This window comes from Rhincodon typus, chromosome 4, assembly GCF_021869965.1.
Source record: "Rhincodon typus isolate 14 chromosome 4, sRhiTyp1.1, whole genome shotgun sequence".
Lineage (NCBI taxonomy): Eukaryota > Metazoa > Chordata > Chondrichthyes > Orectolobiformes > Rhincodontidae > Rhincodon > Rhincodon typus.
In genome coordinates, this window is record NC_063335.1 from 3,730,383 (window position 1) to 3,749,940 (window position 19,558).

General features: G+C 41.9%; 1 protein-coding gene across 1 annotated transcript in view; it reads left to right on the plus strand.

The window, feature by feature from the left end:
- The window catches only part of LOC109916548 (dual specificity Calcium/calmodulin-dependent 3',5'-cyclic nucleotide phosphodiesterase 1C-like), a 613,873-nt gene that overhangs the window by 456,994 nt on the left and 137,321 nt on the right, over window positions 1-19,558 (plus strand). Inside the window, exons 4-5 of the mRNA XM_048595622.1 lie at window positions 8,142-8,255; window positions 16,978-17,160. Of these exons, the coding sequence (XP_048451579.1) occupies window positions 8,142-8,255; window positions 16,978-17,160 (297 nt within the window). The remainder of the gene's footprint in view (window positions 1-8,141; window positions 8,256-16,977; window positions 17,161-19,558) is intronic.

The window sequence follows — 19,558 nt, forward strand, 5'->3', positions numbered from 1 at the left end:
GCAACTTTTATCTTAAAAGTTGAAATCTGGTTCATCAGTATGTTTCCTTTAGTTGTGTGGTGTAATTAATCTCTTGTTTAAACTATTTGAATGTCTACAAGAATCACAATAAACCTAAGAAATCACATTTACACACAGACTAGTCACCTGAAATTATATTACGTGTTATTTGATTTGGATCACTCTTGGCTTATCTCTCCCACATGCTTTCATTTCTGAGATAGGAACCATCTATTCAAAAGGGATGATTTGCAATTCAAGAGGACTAGATCCAGTGTCCGAGCCTGGACTTGTGTAGTTGGGAAGGATTGAAAACATAAAAAAAAGTGTAAGGAAAGGCTATTTAGTCCCTTCTTCCTGCTTCACCATTCAAGAAAATCATGACTGATCTGATTCTGTCCGTAGCTCCACCTTCCTTCCTGTTCTCTGTAATCTTTACTCCCTCATTAATCAAAAATCTGTCTCCACCTGTAATATACTCAATGCCTCCACTGCTGTTAGGGGAATAAAATTCCAAAGGTTAACGACTCCCTGAGAGAAGAAATTTCTCCTCATCCCAAACTTAAGTAGGAGACCCCTTGTTTTTAAATGGGTCTCTCTACTTCTAGATTCCTCTATGAGGGGAAACTTAATAACATCTACCCAGTTGGCCCCCTTGGAAACCTCCATGTTTCAATAGGGCTGCCTTTCATTCTCCTAAACTTCAGTAGGCTCAACTTGCTAAAAAAAAATGTACTCTGTGTGGTCTCACCAAGACCCTGTACAGTTATAGCACAATGTTCCTACTTTTATATTTGTATATTTTAAATAAAAGCCAAGGTGCCATTTGTAATCCTAATTACTTTCTGTAACTGAGATAGTAGGAACTGCAGAAATCATTTCTGATGAAGGGTCTAGGCCCGAAACCTCAGCCTTCCTGCTTCTATGATGCTGCTTGGCCTGCTGTGTTCATCCAGCTCTACACCTTGTTATCTCTACTTTCTGTAACTGCTTGGTAACATTTTGTGAGTCATGAGCAAAGAATCCAGGTCACTGTGCTGTATTGTATTTGTTCCACTATGTCTGACAGGTATGGCCTGGAAATTATAGGGAGTAATGCAATTGCACCTTTTGGTTCCTTAGCCCCACCCAAATTGATTCCGTCCTTAAACTCTCTCAGACAGCTATTCTCTCTCCAGCTTTGCAGAGTTCTCATTAATCAGTACAGTCACCCTTCTACCTTTCCAGTTGTCTTGAGCACCTTGCACCCAGGCATATTTAATAGTCACACCTGCCCATCTTTGAACCAGGTCTACGTTATATTCAAGACATCAAATTTCCACAAGGCAGTCTGCGCCTGAGTTCACATAAATACACAATAATCCTGATTTGGACTTTATTACATTTTCCCTTCCTCTGAAATTACCTGTTAACTCAATATTTTCTACTCTAATGCTACTGACATCTCCCAGTATTTTGTGCATCATGCTGGTACACTCTAAGTGTTGTTTCCTGCCTCCTGCACTATCCAATAGCACGAGCAAAGTGACCTGCAAGGAAATTATTGTTGGTTCTCTTGAGGTGTCACCAGCTCAACCTGTGCAGATTCCATTTCCCCAGATCCTGCCCCAAGTAGCTGAGCCCTCCCTCCTGCCTCCACTTTCCAGCCCCATGGTCATCTGCTTTATTGTCTTGTTTCTACACTCACCTGTGGGTGAAACCTGGAGTAATTCAGAAGTTCCTACTTGCTAATTTCCTACATAGCCTGTCTGTTCCTCTGACTGTTGAATATCCTATCAACATTGTTTTCTGTCTTCCTCACGCCCACTACAGCTGAGTCAATGGGATTGCCTTAGAGATAGTAGAAACTGCAGATGCTGGAGAAGCTGAGATAACAAGGTGTTGAGCTGGATGAACACAGCAGGTCAAGCAGCATCAGAGGAGCAGGAAAGCTGATGTTTCAGGCCTAGACCCTTCTTCAGAAAATGACTTAAATGCCTTCAGTTGTCCTCGTTATTCAAGGACCGTAACTTCCCCCCCTCAGTGGTCGAGAACGCCCTCAACCGTGTCTCCCACATCTCCCGCAACTCATCCCTCACACCCTGTCCACGCAATAAGAACCAAAAAAGAATCCCCCTCGTCCTCACGTACCACCCCACCAACCTCCGGATCCAACGCATCATCCTCCGACACTTCCACCATCTGCAATCCGACCCCACCACCAAAGACATCTTTCCCTCCCTACCCTTATCTGCTTTCCGGAGGGACCACTCTCTCCGTGACTCCCTTGTCTGCTCCACACTCCCCTCCAGCTCCACCACACCCGGCACTTTTCCCTGCAACTGCAGGAAGTGCTACACCTGCCCCCATACCTCCTCCTTCACCCCCACCCCAGGCCCCAAGAAGACCTTCCACATCAAGCAGATGTTCACCTGCACATCTGCCAATGTGGTATACTGCATCCGCTGTACCCGTTGTGGCTTCCTCTACATCGGGGAAACCAAGCGGAGGCTCGGGGACCGCTTTGCAGAACACCTACACTCGGTTCACAATAAACAACTGCACCTCCCAGTCGCGAACCATTTCAAATCCCCCTCCCATTCCTCAGATGACATGTCCATCCTGGGCCTCCTGCAGTGCCACAACGATGCCACCCGAAGGTTGCAGGAACAGCAACTCATATTCTGCTTGGGAACCCTGCAGCCCAATGGTATCAATGTGGATTTTACAAGATTCAAAATCTCCCCTCCCCCTACCGCATCCCAAAACCAGCCCAGCTCGTCCCTGCCTCCCTAACCTGTTCTTCCTCCCACCTATCCCCTCCTCCCACATCAAGCCGCACCCCCATTTCCTACCTACTAACCTCATCCCGCCCCCTTGACCTGTCCGTCCTCCCTGGACTGACCTATCCCCTCCCTAACTCCCCACCTACACTCACCTTTACTGGCTCCATCCCCGCCTCTTTGACCTGTCTGTTTCCTCTCCACCTATCCTCTCCTCTATCCATCTTCTATCCGCCTCCCCCTCTCTCCCTATTTATTTCAGAACCCCCTTCCCCTCCCCCATTTCTGATGAAGGGTCTAGGCCCGAAACGTCAGCCTTCCTGCTCCTCTGATGCTGCTTGGCCTGCTGTGTTCATCCAGCTCTACACCTTGTTACCTAAGATAGAGATGTTGGCCAGGGAAAGGGTGGTGCGTTAAAGTTGCAGATGACTGGAAGCTTAGGGACTTATTTGCGAGCAGAACATAGATGTTCTGCGAAGCAGTCACCCAGTCTATGCTTCGTTTCCCCAATGTAGAGGAGACCACATTGTGAGCAGCGAATGCAGTAAACCAGATTCTGGGAAGTGCAGGTGAAGTGTTGCTTCACCTGGAAGGTATGTTTGGGCCCTTGGATACTGGGGAGGGAGGAGGTAAATGGGCAGGTGTTGCACCTTCGCCTGTTCCAGGGGCAGGTGCCGTGGGGCTGTGGGGGAGGGGTTAAACCTGTTCAGTCACCCAACTGAGGAAGAGAATCCTGAATAAGAAAATACTGCTCATCTCTGGGATACTCTGCTTTTAAAGTATACCCTCTCGTTTCAAATTCTCAATTCGCAAGAGGAAAGTTCCTGCCATATTTATCTTGTTGCATGTCGTTAGGTGATATATGATCACCTCTCGTTCTTCTAAAGCCCAATGAGTACAGGCCTGGCCTGCTCATCATCTCATCCTACTTCGTCTCAGGAATCATTTTAATGGGCTTTCTCTGAACTTCTTCTGATGCAAGATGACCCTCTTTGAATCAGGAGAGCAAGACTGCACACGAAACTTTAGGCGTGGTTACAGCAATGGTATATATAATTGTAGCAAGGATTTTATTCACATTGTGTAAAGGCTAACCTTCTATTTCTCTTAATTACAGTGTACCTGCATTCTAACCTTTTGTGCTTCTTGTAAATTGATATCCAGATTGTTCTGTATTGTAGCAATCTGTAGTCTTTCCCTACTGAAATAATATTCTGCTTTTCTACTCTTCCAAAATGGACAATCTCACGCATTCCCACATTATGCTTAATCTGCCAAATTTGTGTCAACTAATTTTTATCCATATCTCTTTACAGCTTCTATGTCCTCATAACTACTCACTTCAGTATCTATCTGTTTACCTTCACCAAATTTAAGTATGTTGCAGTTATTCCCCTCATCCTTGCCATTAACGCAGATTGTAAAATGTTGAGACTCCAGAACCAACCTTTGTGGTACAGTTTGCAACGTGACAAGTGTTCCATTTATCTCATTTTCCAGATAATCAATCCTTTACAATGCTAATATATCATCACGTACATGATAAGCTTTTTTCCTCTGCATTAATTTTAGTGAGGCGCCCTATTGAATGTTGTTTGGAAATGCAAATGTACGACACATACTGATTTTACTTTTATTTTCCTCCCTGTTATACTCTTCAAAGAACTCTAATAAGTCTGCTAAATGCATTTTCCATTTCATACAGAGTTAATTTTGCTTGATTTCATTCTGATTGCTAAAATATCCTGTTTCTATTTTGTTAATGGAATATTCAGTAGCGTTGCCACTGCTGGATGTTCCAACATAAACATACTGCAACTTAATGTTGACAAGAAACAGAATTGGAACACCGATTACAAATGCTCTGGCTACAGGGCAAGTCAGAGGCTGGGAATAGTTACCCAGGAACTACATTAGTTAGGATCTCCAAGGGTGTAATGATTTGCGAACCAAGCTGATATAGTTATTTTGATGCTTTGGAAGAATAATGCATTAGATGGAAAATATGGGGAACAGTTTAGCTGAATGTGGAGGAACAGCAATTTTTTACACATGCAAAGTGAATCTTTTACTGATTAAAAGAGCTCCAAAAACGTTGCACTGAGCCACTATTATAGAATATTTTCAGAATAGGTTTTCAACCTAATTTGCATTTTCTGAAGCTAACATTTAAAATTTGAATCTTTACATGGTTGGTTGGCTGGAGGACTGGTTTATAATGCAGACTGCTGCTCATAGCTGACATTACTATGAATGACTGTCCTTCCCAACCTCTGTCCCCGCCACCAGTTGTCTCTTTCTCATGACATAACAGCCCTATCGTCTTCTGAGATTATGGCGATCTTACCTTACCTTTATTTGATGATTCTTATTTATATAATTGCATTTATCTTTATCTATTTTCCATAGGACTTTTGCTCCTGATGTGGGTAGATCAAGGTAGGAAATTTCCAAGCTTGCCAGACCCACTTCAATGAATTCCACCCTGGAGGTGTGGAGTGGAGTTTGACTTACCAAAGTTTGTAGCAGTGATTCAACAGCCTTGGGATAGCTGAGTGCTCTGACAGACAGTTAGAGGGCTTGTCATGATTCCCTGAAATTTCCATTCAGTTGTTTCAGATATTGTTAGATCCTCAAGCCTTCACACCTTACCTTCCATCCCTAACCCTAATCTTAACCCAAACCCTAACCCCTAAGTCCCATCAGACACTCCTTGATAACCTAATGCCAACTCATGATCCCAACTCATCCTCCATGTCATCTTAGCCTCTCAAGGTCACTACACGAGCGATTCGCTCAATATCCACCATGACAGGTCTCAAAACTATGCAGAGATGGAAAAAAAAACTTACAATCTAATACAGCTCTCAGACCTACACATTTGATAGCGAAAATCTCCCATTTACAGAGCCTTCCTAAGTTTGAAATCTCACGTGATTAATCCTGTGGAGCGGCATAGTGGCTCAGTGGTTAGCACTGTAGCCTCACAGCACCAGGGACTGGGGGTTCAATTCTACCCTCAGGTGACTGTGTGGAATTTGCACATTCGCCCCTTGTCTGCGTGGGTTTCCTCTGGGTGCTCTGGTTTTGTCCCACAGTCCAAAGATGTGCAGGCTAGGTGGTTTAGCCATGTGAAATGCGGGGTTACAGGGATAAGGTGGGATGCTCTTCGGAGGATCAGTGTGGACTCAACCTTTCGAACCTGCTCCACCATTCCATACGATCTTTACTGATCTGATTGTAACATCAATCTACAATCCTGTTTTCTTCTGATAACCTATCACTGCTTTGCTTAATAAGAATCTGTCACATCTGCTGAAAAATATTCAAGGATTCTGCATCTGCCATCTTTTTAATATGGTCATACAGCATGGAAACAGACCCTTCAGTTTAACCAGTCCATACCGATATAATTCCAAACTAAACCAGTCCCACCTGCCTGCTCCCGGCCCATATCCCTCCTAACTTTTCCTCTTCATGTACTTATCCAAATGCCTTTTTAACATTGTAATTGTACCCTCATCCACTACTTTCTCAGTAAGTTCATTCCACACCAGAACCGCCCTCTGTAAAAAGTTTGCCTCTAATGCCTTTTTTAAATCTCTCTCCTCTCACCTTAAAAATGTGCCCCCTAGTCTTGAAATCCCCCATCCTAGGGAAAAGACAACTACCATTAACTCTGTCTATACCTCTCATTATTTTATAAACTTCTATCAGGTCGCCTCTCAACTTCCTACGCTCCAGTGGAAAAAGTCCCAGCCTTTCTTTATAACTCAAACTTTCCACACCCGGCAACATCCTGGTACATCTCGTCTGAGCCCCCTCCAGCTTGATAATATCCTTCCTATAACTGGGCGACCAGAACTGGACACAGTATTCCAGAAGAGGTCTTACCAATGTCCTGTACAACCTCAACATGGCTTCCCAACTTCTATGTTTAAAGGACTGAGCAATGAAGGCAAGTGTGCCTAACGCCTTTTAAACCACCCTGTCTAAAAGTGGTGCAAACTTCAAAGAATTATGTACCCGCACCCCTAGGTCCCTCTACTTTACAACACTACCCAAGGCTCTACCATTAATTGTATAAGCCCTACCCTTGTTTGTTGAACCAAAATGCAATACCTCGCATTTATCCAGATTGAACTCACTCTGCCATTTTTCAGCCCATAGACCCATTTGATCAGAATCCCTTTGTAATCTTAGAAAACCTCCTTCACTGTCTGCTATGTCACCAATTTTGGTGTCCTCCACATACTTACTAACCATGCCTTCTATATTCTGAGGAAGAAAATTCCAAAAACTGCATCTGTCTCAAAGACAGAAAAAATCTCTGTTTTAAATGGGTGTTTCCTGATTTTTAAACAGTGATGCCTAGTTCTAGATTCTCTGACATCTCTCCACATCTACCTGTCAACATTCTTCAGAATCATATGTTTCAGACAGGTCACCTGAAGTAATATTTTTGGACTGAGCATGAGTTTAAATGGCCTTGTTAGGTTTAGGTTTCTTGCCTATGTGAGTCACACCCAGCCTCTTTCTCCTTTTGGGGATAAGATAACCTGTTAGTTTGGGGGGGTGGTGGTGGGATGATGTGGAGTCAAACTTTCTTGTCTGCGTCTCCACCTGCCATTTTTAAAGGGCCAAATGCAGAAGTATGGCCCTTTGTACCAAATTCTTTTGTATCTGTTTTTAGTGTTAAACTTGCTGATGGTGGATTTAGTTTCAGGTGAGCCTGCTCAGAACTGATATTAGGTGTTTGTACTGGTAGGTTAAATGCGATTACTTTATAGTGATTTATGTTATTATGTATTGTACTTTACAGATGATAGTCATAAAATCCTGTTCTCCCAGGAATTATGGATCATCAAATCAGAGTTTCATGTTACAGTCCAATCTCCAATTCCATGCTCCATAACAAGAGCCACTCTGTTGTCGGTGTGCAGAATCGCAGTGTCAGTCCTTGCAATAAATATTGCAAAATGTCATGGACATCACAACAAAATTAAAAATCCTCCAGGAATAATACTACTGCAGTAACATGACAGCACAAAACAGCTTTAATCATTTTCTTGATTGTATATCATACATGGCTATTGCAATTGAAAACATTTGCTTTAAACTGAGTGTCATGTCTTGGCTGCTCAGGTAATAGGACAAATGTCTTAAACCATGAGATTACCTACAAACTTCACTGTGGAACTTCAAATTACACTGTCGGGCAAGCACAAAGGGACACAGACCCACATAGAAATTACCTCTACGTTTAGAGTGATAGACGGCAATCAAATAATTTATTCATTACATACATATACAAATTGCTTTTTCTTCCTCTACTTTGTGGAGTTTAACTAATATAATACTTTTTTTGTTTGATTCTAGATTGCGAACCTTGGTCAAACAGCTGGAGCGAGGTGAAGCTTCAGTCTCAGACCTGAAGAAGAATTTAGACTATGCAGCTACAGTGCTTGAGACAGTCTACATTGATGAGACACGGTATGTATACAAACCACATCATGGGACTGTTAATCTTTTTGTGCTAGACTTCAGCCTCACTGTCAGGAGTTTCTAGAGTGGAAAGTCACCTTGGAAAGTGGTGCAGAACAGGCTGTGTTGGATGGTCTGACTGGTATACACATTGCCTGTTATTTAATTTCCTTGACTGCCATGGAAATGAAATAACAGGCTCAGTTTATTGAGAACGAGTGATCTGATATCACCCTTTTACACCGCTGTCCAAGTTGAATTTCTCTTCCCTCTGCCCGAAAGCTCCCTGTAAGTTTTTGTTGCAATTTTAGAATTTTTTTTTGTTCCAATGCTGTCTGAAGTAGATAGTAGCATTACCCAAACTGCAGGTGGACAATGTTACTACAGATCTTTGCTTCAATCACTGTCCAAATAAAACTCGACCATGTCTTGCCAGGAAGTGGGATTTCCTGGGGCTAAGTTCTTAAATGGTCTGGAGTTAGTTCTACCACGCTCATCAACAATCCTGCACTTGTAGTGGATTCAGGCCGTGACCACAGTCATCAGGTTAAAAGGGCTGTTTCTGTTTCTGTCCAACTGTAGATAAAATCGCCAGGGATTATTCAAGGGAATAGTAGAAAACTTTGAAACATATTGGGGAGACCTTGAAATATTATAGAATGTATTTTAAATTTATTTTAAAATATTTCAAAAGTAGTTTAAAATGTAGTTGTTTTTATTCTGCCTACCACATTCAGCTGTAGCTGTCTAGCTAAATCGCATTTATCACCTGAGTAAAATTAGCTTTTCTCCAGTTTCACCCATGGCTAACTTCAAGTTACTGTGGCTGAGTTTTGCACGTTATGCTCATGTCTGATATTTAATTCTATCATCATGTAGCTGGGGGCTCACATTTGCCTATCTCTAATGGCCAAGCCTCCTGAATCCCTTCCTCTGAGGGCATTCGTTATGAGGTGATTGGATAGTCACTTTCAGTTTTCTGCTTCTTCCTCATGTTCTAAACTCATTTCTCCTTCAAGGAATCTGATGCTTTAAAGGTCTCAAATAACAATGTAAATGAATTATCGACCTTTAACATGCCTCTTCAATTCTGTCACTGAAGTGAAAAATTTAGATTGCTAATGGAATTTACAGGGAGATAGTAAGAACTGCAGATGCTGGAGATAGAGATAACAAGGTGTAGAGCTGGAGGAACACAGCAGGCCAGGCAGTATCAGAGGAGCAGGAAAGCTGACATTTTGGGTCGGCATCCTTCTTCAGAAATAGGGAAGAGGGAAGGGAGCTGGGAAATAAATAGAGAGAGGAGGGGTGGGGTTGGAGAAGGTAGTTGGCTTGGTGATAGGTGAATGCAGGTGCGGAATGGTGGCGAGTGGTCAGTGGGATGGGTGGGGTGGATAGGTGGGAGAGAAGATGGACAGGTTGTGTCGGTCATGGAGGCGGGAGGGAGGGTGCGTGAGGCTAGGGAAAGGTAGGTGAGGTGGTGCTAGGTTGGATGCAGGTGGGGGTAGTGGGGATTGGTCCGCGGGAAGGGTGGGGTGAATAGATGGGGAAGAAGATGGATAGGTTGTGTCAGATCAAGGGGGCAGGGATGAGAGGGAGGGTTGGACATGTGATGAGGCCAGGATTGGCGAGATTTTGAAACTGGTGAATTCCATGTTAAGGCCATTGGGCTGTAGGCTCCTGAGGCGGAATATGAAGTGTGCCTCCTCCAATTTACAGCCCTTTTTTCATAATTTCTGTCCTTATCGAGGAAATCTCTTGATTATAACTGGCTTCCAATTTCTTTCCTCTTGAAATTACATAAACCCTTTAAGTATTTTGCTGAAATAAGGGTAAATCTTTTTCTGGATTCATTAAAAGCCAAGGGATGGATTGTTAATTGTTCAATTGTTTTACACTTCTTCCTCTGACTTTATAAGATAGACATAGGCTCGCTTTTAATCATAAAATTCCAAGCTAGTTTGACTTGCATTTGCTTAAGATGTCTACGAATTTCTTAACCAGATGATTTTCTTTATTCGATCGTGGAGTGTGGATGTGCTAGCTAGGCCATCATTTATTTCCAGTCCCTAACTGTTAAGAATTAAGAGATTGACAGTCAGGAGCCAACCACATGTTTGTGGATCTGGAGTCATGTGTTGTCCAGACCAGGTGAGAGTGGCAGATTTCCTCCTCTAAAGGATATTAGCGATCCAGATAGAAATTGATGACATTGGGCAGTAGTTACATGGTTATCATCAGACAAGCAATAAATTTCAGAATCTTATTGGATTCAAACATCACCTTCCGCAATGATGGGATTCAAACCCATGTCCCCAGAACGTTAGCATGGATTAATAGCCTAGTGACATTTACCAATGCCACCACCTTCCCTTCTCTTGACTTATCTAAAGTTAAAACATTAATTCCTAAAACTAAAAACTATATTCTGAAGCATATGAATTATGAAGTAGATATTTGCAACAATTTGCACATTATGATCTTGGTGAATGTGCCACTGTATTCAATGTTCTGGCCCTTTGAGGTCATTAAACCATTTGTAGCACTGGATGCATTCACATGAAACCACAGCTAACCACATGGATAGCCTTCAACCACATTTATTTCTCTAGCAATCTTTTTATTCCTGTCAGTGTGAGGCAAAATTTTCTTGCAAACCTTTACAGCCCTCAGCATCATATCTCGAGAGAAATCACTAAAACAAGTGGCAGCTTTCAGATGTCGGCTCAGCATTCCTCTCATTGCTGCTGTCGTACTCCTGAGTCTCAAACCCATCAACTTGCTCATTTGAGGAGTCCCTTTAAACGCTGGAGTTGAAATTGACTCAAGTGTGCCGTCACCATGCCCGTTCAGGCTAATTCTGCGGAAATGAGTTCACAGTGCATTGGTTGAGTTAAAAAGCCCTTGGCTGGTAAATTGAAATACTTTTGGATTTTCTGCATGCTGGTAATTAGTGCTGCACTTGTGACTAGTGGTGTGCGTCAGGGGTCAGTATTGGGCTCATTGCTGTTTGTTATCTATATCAATGATTTGGATGAGAATGTACAAGGCATGATTAGTAAGTTTGTGGATGACACTAAAATAGGAGGCATCGTGGACAGTGAGGAAGGTAATCAGAAATTGCAGCACGATCTTGATCAGCTGGGGAAGTGGGCCGAGAAATAGCATGTGGAGTTTAATATAGATAAGTGTGAGGTGTTGCATTTTGGAAAGTCAAATTGAGGTAGGAGTTTCATGGTGAGTGGTCGGGCCTTAAGGAGTGTTGTGGAGCAGAGGGACCTTGGAGTGTAGGTGCACGGTTCTCTGAAAGTGGAGTCCCAGGTAGACAGGGCAGTGAAGAAGGCTTTTGGCACATTGGCCTTGATCAGTCAGGGTATTGAGTGTAGAAGTTGGGAAGTTATGTTGCAGTTGTACAGGACATTGGTGAGGCCGCACTTGGAGTATTGTGTTCCGTTTTGGTCATCTTGCTATAGGAAGGATGTTATTAAACTGGAAAAAGTGCAGAAGAAATTTACAAGGATGTTACCAGGACTGAGTTATAAGGAGAGGTTGGACAAGCTAGGACTTTTTTTAGAGTATAGGACACTGAGGGGGGATCTTATAAAAGTGTATAAGATCATGAGACGCATGGATAGGGTGAATGCACTCAGTCTTTTTCCCAGGTTTGGGGAATCGAGGACAAGAGCATATCTGTTTAAGGTAAGAGGGGAAAGAATACATGAGAACCTGAGGGGCAACATTTTTACACAGAGGGTGGTACGCATAGGGAATGAGCTGCCAGTGGAAGTGGTCGAGGCGGGTACGTTAACAACGTTGAAAAGGTACTTGGACGAATACATGGATAGAAAAAGTTTAGAAGGACATGAGCCAAGTGCAGGGTAAAGGGATTAACATGGATGGACATTTTGGTTTGCTTGGACCTGTTTGGGTGGAAGGGCCAATTTCTAAAGTGCTAGGAACTCAAAATCAAGCCTGATATATCCAGGCTACTTAGAATTTTAAAGACAGTAATATGAATGCAGAAAGATTTTCAACTATTGAGCAAGTTCCCTTACAAAGGTATATAGATTGGATGTATAATGTTAATTAAGATATTTCATTTTAACATGAGGAACTTCTAAAAAGAAGACAGTAGTGTACATAATGTTGACCAGTCCAATGTAGTAGAGTACAGGATTCGCCAGACAATGAAAACCTCACAGTAGTGGTTTGACCTAATCATTTCAGGCATAACAAAAAGAAAGAAATTTGATTTGATTCTTTATTGTCACGTGCTGTGATTTTGTGAAAATTATTGTTTTGTGTGCTAACCAGACAAATCATCCCTTATATAAGTACATCAGGTTAATAGAACAGAATATAGTGTTACAGCTACAGAGAAGGTGCAGAGAAAGATCAAGATCAGCTCAAATATATTTCTCCATGAGCCATGACTTTGATAAATTACAGAGCCAATTCCACGACTTACCTCTACTCAACCATGAGTTTATTTCTCAAGTGCTTTCAGTTACAATTTGTGCATCAATACAGCTTCACACTGTACTCAGAAAAAGCTGCTTCATCTTCAAGCCAACAGAGCGGGCTACTTTAGTCTGGAAACATGATCAACTGTCATAATAAACTGTTCCCCCTTCAGGCATTCGATTCACAACCCTCGCAATTTGCTCCTCTGTTCTGAAGAAGTCAATGTTCACCCAATTGCTCCCTTCACAAATGCTGCCAGATCTAGTGAGTTTCTCCGGCACATTTTGTTTTTAATTTAAGATCTCCAGCATTTTTGCAATATTTGGCTTTTATTTATTTTCCATAGTTAGCAGACATTCACAAGTTTTTTTGAGACTGCACATTAAAGCATGGATTTGACATTACATGTGAAATGAATAATTGAATATTTGGTATTCATTCTTTGTGGCAGAGATGACTGTCTTCCTGGACTCCTTGGTAGGATGCCGAAGGGTATGCAGATGATTATTAAAGCTGAACTACACCCAAACGTTTCTGTTGAAAATAAGGCATATACCTCAGTGACTGAATTTCTGATCTCGTATTTCCTGCCCTAATATTTCTATCTGCCTCCAACCTGGACAAACTTTTGAAAGGGGTGGAACTGATTTCTTTTTAGTTTGGCTGTGCTGTATGCAGCAATCCTGGGTAATTTTCTCCCTAGAATCAAAGTTAATATCAAAATTCCTGGGTGATAACCTCCAGAGTGATGTTGCAGCGCTTCCTCTGACTGCCTTGAAAGTATATCCTAGAGTTAAAGCTTATATAAGAACTGACAGGCATTCTACCAACATAATGATTCCAGTTCAGTTGTGACTATTCCCATATGATGTGGACACTTGGCATGCTGGCTCTAGTGAACACCTCAGTGACCGGGTACTTCATCCTGTGATCTGATCTTCAGAAGTTTTCAGAGGTCTTCAGGTGAAACTATTTCGTTTTCTTGGCATGATGCTGGTACACAGCCCAAGTCTCACATACATAGAGCAGAGTGAACAGGGCTATTGCTTGATAAACCTTCAGTTGGGTAGGCAGTCTTATTCTTCTTCATTCCCAGATTCATGTTCGAGGTGTGCTGAAGGCTACGTTTGTTTTGCCAATTACTGCTAATGTCTTGTCATTGGTATTTGAGAGTGTGTGCTGTTTAGATAAATGAACTTATCTTGCTGCTGACAGGTGAGGACCGTGGATTTAGGTTTGAGATAGGGGTTTCCAGGTGTATTCCTTCGGTTTTTCTCATGCTGATCAGATTGTGGCATGAATTGTAGAGCAAGCCCATGATATAGTACGTGTCCAGCTCTGAACTGGAGGCTAATGCACAGTCAATGGTAAACAGAAAATCGTAAAACATGACTTTGGAGAATTTTTTTTGTTCTTCATCTGGAGTCATCTCAGTTTGAGGGGCTTCGTGTCCATGCACAATCTAATTTCGATGCCAGGGTCACCATTGTTGAAGACATCAGAGAGCATGAGGAGAAAAACAGGCTCAAGAGGGTTAGCGTTAGTATTCAGTCCTATTTAACTTTGTGATGCTGAGAATTGGTCAGAAAACTCACTGTCATCCAGGATACACGTGAGCATGCTGACAGGGAACTGACAATGTCACAGCATTATCACTGTTGACCTATTGTGATGAATATCTCAGGACAAACAAATTTTCCATTACCTTCTAAAGGCCCTTATGACTGATTGTATCAAAGACCTTGGTCAGGTCAACAAACATGATGTAGATATCCATGTCCTGTTCTTGCCATTTCTCCTTGTGCTATCCAAATCCAAACACCATATCCGTAGTTCCTTAACCCTTCCTGAAACTGCACTACCTCTCTGGCAGCACATCCCAATGAGATGGTGAACAAAGTGGCTCAAAGGGATGCTGTGGAAGATTTTGCCAGAGAGGATTAAGATCATGTGATGATTGATGCAAGATTGGTGAGCTGTTTTCCGCTTGGATAGGTGGTCAGTAGAGGTATCTTTGTATTCTTATGGAATGGTTCGGTCATTCCACTGAAAGAATTCAGTGAGTTTCTTGACCAGGCGTGGACCTGCAGTCCTGCTGAGATGCTACCAGCTCCTGGGGCTTGCCTCTCGACATGTGTTTCACTGTATTTGCGTTTTATAATTGCTTGGGATTGTCAGTAAGAGAGCAGTTGATGACAATTTGTGGGACCCTAGTGATTGTTTCTCTTTTTGATGAAAGATATAGAGTCATAGAGATACACAGCATGGAAAACAGACCCTTTGGTCCGACTCATCTGTGCTAACCAGTATCCTAAAAAAATCTCGTCCCATTTGCCAGCATTTGCCCCAAATCCATCTAAACCCTTCCTATTCATATACCCATCCAGATGCCTTTTAAATGTTGTAGCTGTACCAGCCTCCACCACTTCCTCTGGCAGCTCATTCCATACACGCACCACCCTCTCCGTGAAAAAGTTGTCCCTTAGCTCCCTTTTAAATCTTTCACCTCTCACCTTAAACCTATCCCCTCTAGTTTTGGACTCCCCCACCCTGGGGAAAGACCTTGTCTATTTACCCTATCCATGCCCCTCATGATTTTATAAACCTCTATAAGGTTTTATATAACCTCTATAAACCTCAGCCCCTGACACTCTGGGATAAATAGCCCCAGCCAATTCAGCCTCTCCCTATAGTTCAAACCCTCCAACCCTGACAACATCCTTGCTAATCCTTTCTGAACCCTTTCAAGTTTCACAACATCCTTCCTATACAGTGCTTTGTGCTTTGCCTATGAAATTTGGATTTTGTCCATGACCTCTGTTAGCCTATCAGGACTGAGGATTGTGGATGAACCAGAGACTGGAAACATAGACAAGTTTCAGAGCATTGTAGAACCTCTTCCAATCTGTGTGGTTTGCATATGATTGAGGTCCATTTGCTTTCTGATTCAGCCAAGTGTCTTCCTCTCTGTGAGATTGGTTTTGACAGTACTGTAGATGTTTTGGAGGCATCATCCTTGAGTAATAGTGATTTGTCATTGAGGTAAAACTTAGACAGTGGATATTCCTTCCCCAGAACTTTCTTGATGACCTCATTGTTTTCACCCAACCAAACCTAATGCTGATAAGAGGTAGGGCTAAGTATTTCTAGAGCAGTAGATTACACTATATCACCAAATGTCACCCAGTCATCCTTGGTGCACATCCATTTTCAAGTGCACATCAAACTCGCCAGTTTCTTTGAGAAGGATTTCTCCATGTTTGAAGCTTGAGACATTGAGACACTTATGAACTTCATAACCCGGGGTCATTTTGAAAATACGGGATTAGCTTTGAAATGATGTAAGGGTGGTCAGTCCAGCGGTGAGTGTGGCAAGTGGTTTTTGTTCCATGCGTGTCCTGTTTGATGACATTCCTGTGCCTGATGACACCATTGTAAGGGAATGCACACTGATGACACCATTGTAAGGGAACGCACACTGATGACACCATTGTAAGGGAACGCACACTGATGACAGTCACTTGCTAGTTGCCATGAAATTGCTTTTAAACACCATCATGGCTCAAAAGGAGAACAATTATTTGACTGTGACTGAATAGTTCTTTAGAAGATAAATCCAGTAAGTTTCAGTGCCTTGCACCTTCACAACAATATTTTCTTCTTCAAATATTTATCTAATCCCTTGCCTTAAAGGTTCTGCTCAGGTTGTTTGTAGGTCTTCTGCTAGTCATCTAACACTTGCACCCTCTGAATATCAACACTTCAGCCATTGGAAAATGTTCATTTTTATTTTGTCTATTCCATATACAGTAAAAGCCTTACCTTAGGCATCATCTTTTAGTGACAGAAAGGCTGAAAAAGCACTGGCAAATCCATAGGTAGGCAATGACAAATCATCATTATCCAAGGTTGGTGCCCTCCAAAACTCCACAGTACTGTCAAAAGCAAGCTCAGAGAGAGGAAAGACACTTGGCAGACAGAAGGCAGATGAAAGACACAAAAGGCAAAATCATTTTGTTGAACTCACTTGATTATCTATTGTGAAAAAGCAACTTGTCATATTTAACTTTAATTCAAATTTGAATTGATTTCTTGTATATCAACTTTTATTACAGAAAATATCACACCTGTACGTTGTGCATTATTCATGTTGCAAAGTGTCTGACCACCTCAAAAAGAATATTCAGGATAAAAAGTCTTTTACATGAAGGAATTAGCACCTGTATGTTCAAAAGAACCTGTCTTATTTTTTCTCCTCCAAACACAGGCACCTCCTGGATACGGAGGATGAACTCAGCAATATCCAGTCTGAATCTGTTCCATCGGAAGTCCGTGACTGGCTGGCTTCTACTTTTACAAAACAAATGGGGTTGATGCTGAAGCGAACAGAGGAAAAGCCAAGGTTCCGCAGTATTGTGCATGCGGTACAGGCTGGGATATTTGTTGAAAGGTAGGAAAAGTTTCTTTAATGTTCTCGTGGCTAATGGCTTTATTTTGGTATTTATACTGATACACGCATCAAAGGCTAATCAACAAACTTGAGTCTCATGACATAGGAGGATCATACCAGCTTGGATAAAAGAAAAAAATTCAAGACAGTAAACACCAATTTGTGATTAAGGTCTTTTTTTCTAGGATGCAGGATGGCAGATAGTGGGGGTTGTCAAGGGTCAGCTATAGGACCATTGTATTTTTGATATATATCGTTAGAATTCCAGTCAAGGACACTAAACCTATGCTACAATCTGATTACAAAGTAATAAATTATTTTTCTTCAAAGTAGAGAAAGTTTAAATTCCCAGGTACTTGGAGAATAAAGACTTAAAATTCAAAGATTTTTTTACAAACAAAACAAAATACTTTACCGTAGAAGCCATAAAGTAAAATAATTTACAAGATACAACTTATACTTTAGTATCAATAATTAACCTGAGGTAAGCATGGTTTAACAGACAAACTGTTTGAACATCCTCCAAAACACACTGAATGGCATAAGTGGTTAAAAGAAGTCTGTTCCATGTATTTCTCAGTGATCGATCCAAACACTTCGCATTACCAAATCTCGATAAAAACATGCCCGTTTTGCAAGGAGTTTCAGTTTTTCACTTTTGAATATCTAGCCTCAGAAATCACTAAATGACAACTCATATGTGGCCTGGAGGCCATTCTCCTTCTTCTTTGGCATGTAAGTAGTTTCAAGCTTGAACTTTGAATGCCCCAATGACTGTTCACCACCGAGCAGCCCAAACTCTCTCCTTTTGAGATTATACTCTACCAGATTCACAAGGCTGTAGACCACCTCCATGGAGCAAACAGCTTGGCTAGCAGATTTGGTCTTCCTGCTTGAGAAAGGATGTACTTGACGTGGAAGGAGTGCAGTGAAGGTTCGCTGGGCTGATACTGGGGATGGCAATCCCTGAGGAGAGATTGATTGACTGGGCCTGTACTCTCTAGAGTTTAGCAGAATGAGAGGAGATCTCAATGAAATGTGTAAACTTCTAACAGAGCCAAATATGCCAGTTTCAGAGGGGATGCTTTATGGAATAAAATTAATTTGATAACTTTGCAAAAGAAAGGTCTGTAATTGGGCATTTAGAGTGTCACAATCCAAATGGGAATCTATAAACTAAAGTGTCAATTTTTTTGAGTGACCACCCTTCAATTAAGCTTTTTGTTATTTTTACTTTAACACCTATCAGAATCAATATGAATCAAACATGAATTAATAAGCAAGACATGCTTGCACATGGAGTAGCAGATGCAGTAAAGACTATATCATTTGTAGTAGTTTCTGTTTATGGTATCACCCACATGGCCCTTCTACGTAAAATTCTAGTCGTTTTCCATCAAGAACTTAACTGATTCTCAGCACCTTTGATGTAAACAATCTTCCCTAAAAGGTACAATTCTTTCCAGAACCTTCTGAACTCAAAGTTCTACTGGCCATGATAGCTATCCAAATCTATCAGAACATCTCTCTCCACCTCTTCTCATTTATCGTTTTGTCTGTGCACCACATGGCTTCCATATGAAAATATGCTTCCTGTTGATACTAGTCTCAAGTCAAGGATTACCAGGCCACATGACCAGTGTTCTTACCCAACATTTCTAATAGATCCCTTTACAATTACAACATTTACAAATTCCCCAAACATTTTAAAGTAAGTACTATTTTTCCTTACTGCTTCTGGATCAAAGGCAGTGAGACTTCAATGGATTTCTGTTTAAATTTCTCTCCATGGCAACTCAAACATTTTTGAAGCCAAAGTGTGTATCCAGCCTTTTAGGCTTTACTTTGAGTTAAAGGTTCTTTTTAAAATGGTAATCTTATATAGATCAGTGTTCATGACAAGGATTGCATTTTATGTTGTAATCACAAAACTGGAGAAATGAAAAACTTTACTCGATGAAACAATCAGTTTCATTATTAGACATAAGTACAGTGAATTCACTTCATTCACTAGCACCCACTTGGTTACAAAAACTAGAATTAAAAGATTTAACGAAGCCAAAAGGTATGGAAGAAAAGAAAAGCCCAGATCTCAGAGTTGCAAGTCCCACTGTCGCAATGGTGTAGGCACCGTTCCAATCGCTGGGACACCCAGGAGGCCAAACGCCAATGCCATGCGAAAGGCCCATTCACACCACTGACCACTGCCCTCTCACTGGCCCCACTCTCACCGTCTGCCTCAATGGCCCCCCTCTCACTGTCACTGCCTCACCGTCCCCACTCTCACCGTCACTGCCTCACCGTCCCCACTCTCACCGTCACTGCCTTACCGTCCCCACTTTCACTGTCACTGCCTCACCGTCCCCACTCTCACCGTCACTGCCTCACTGTCCCCACT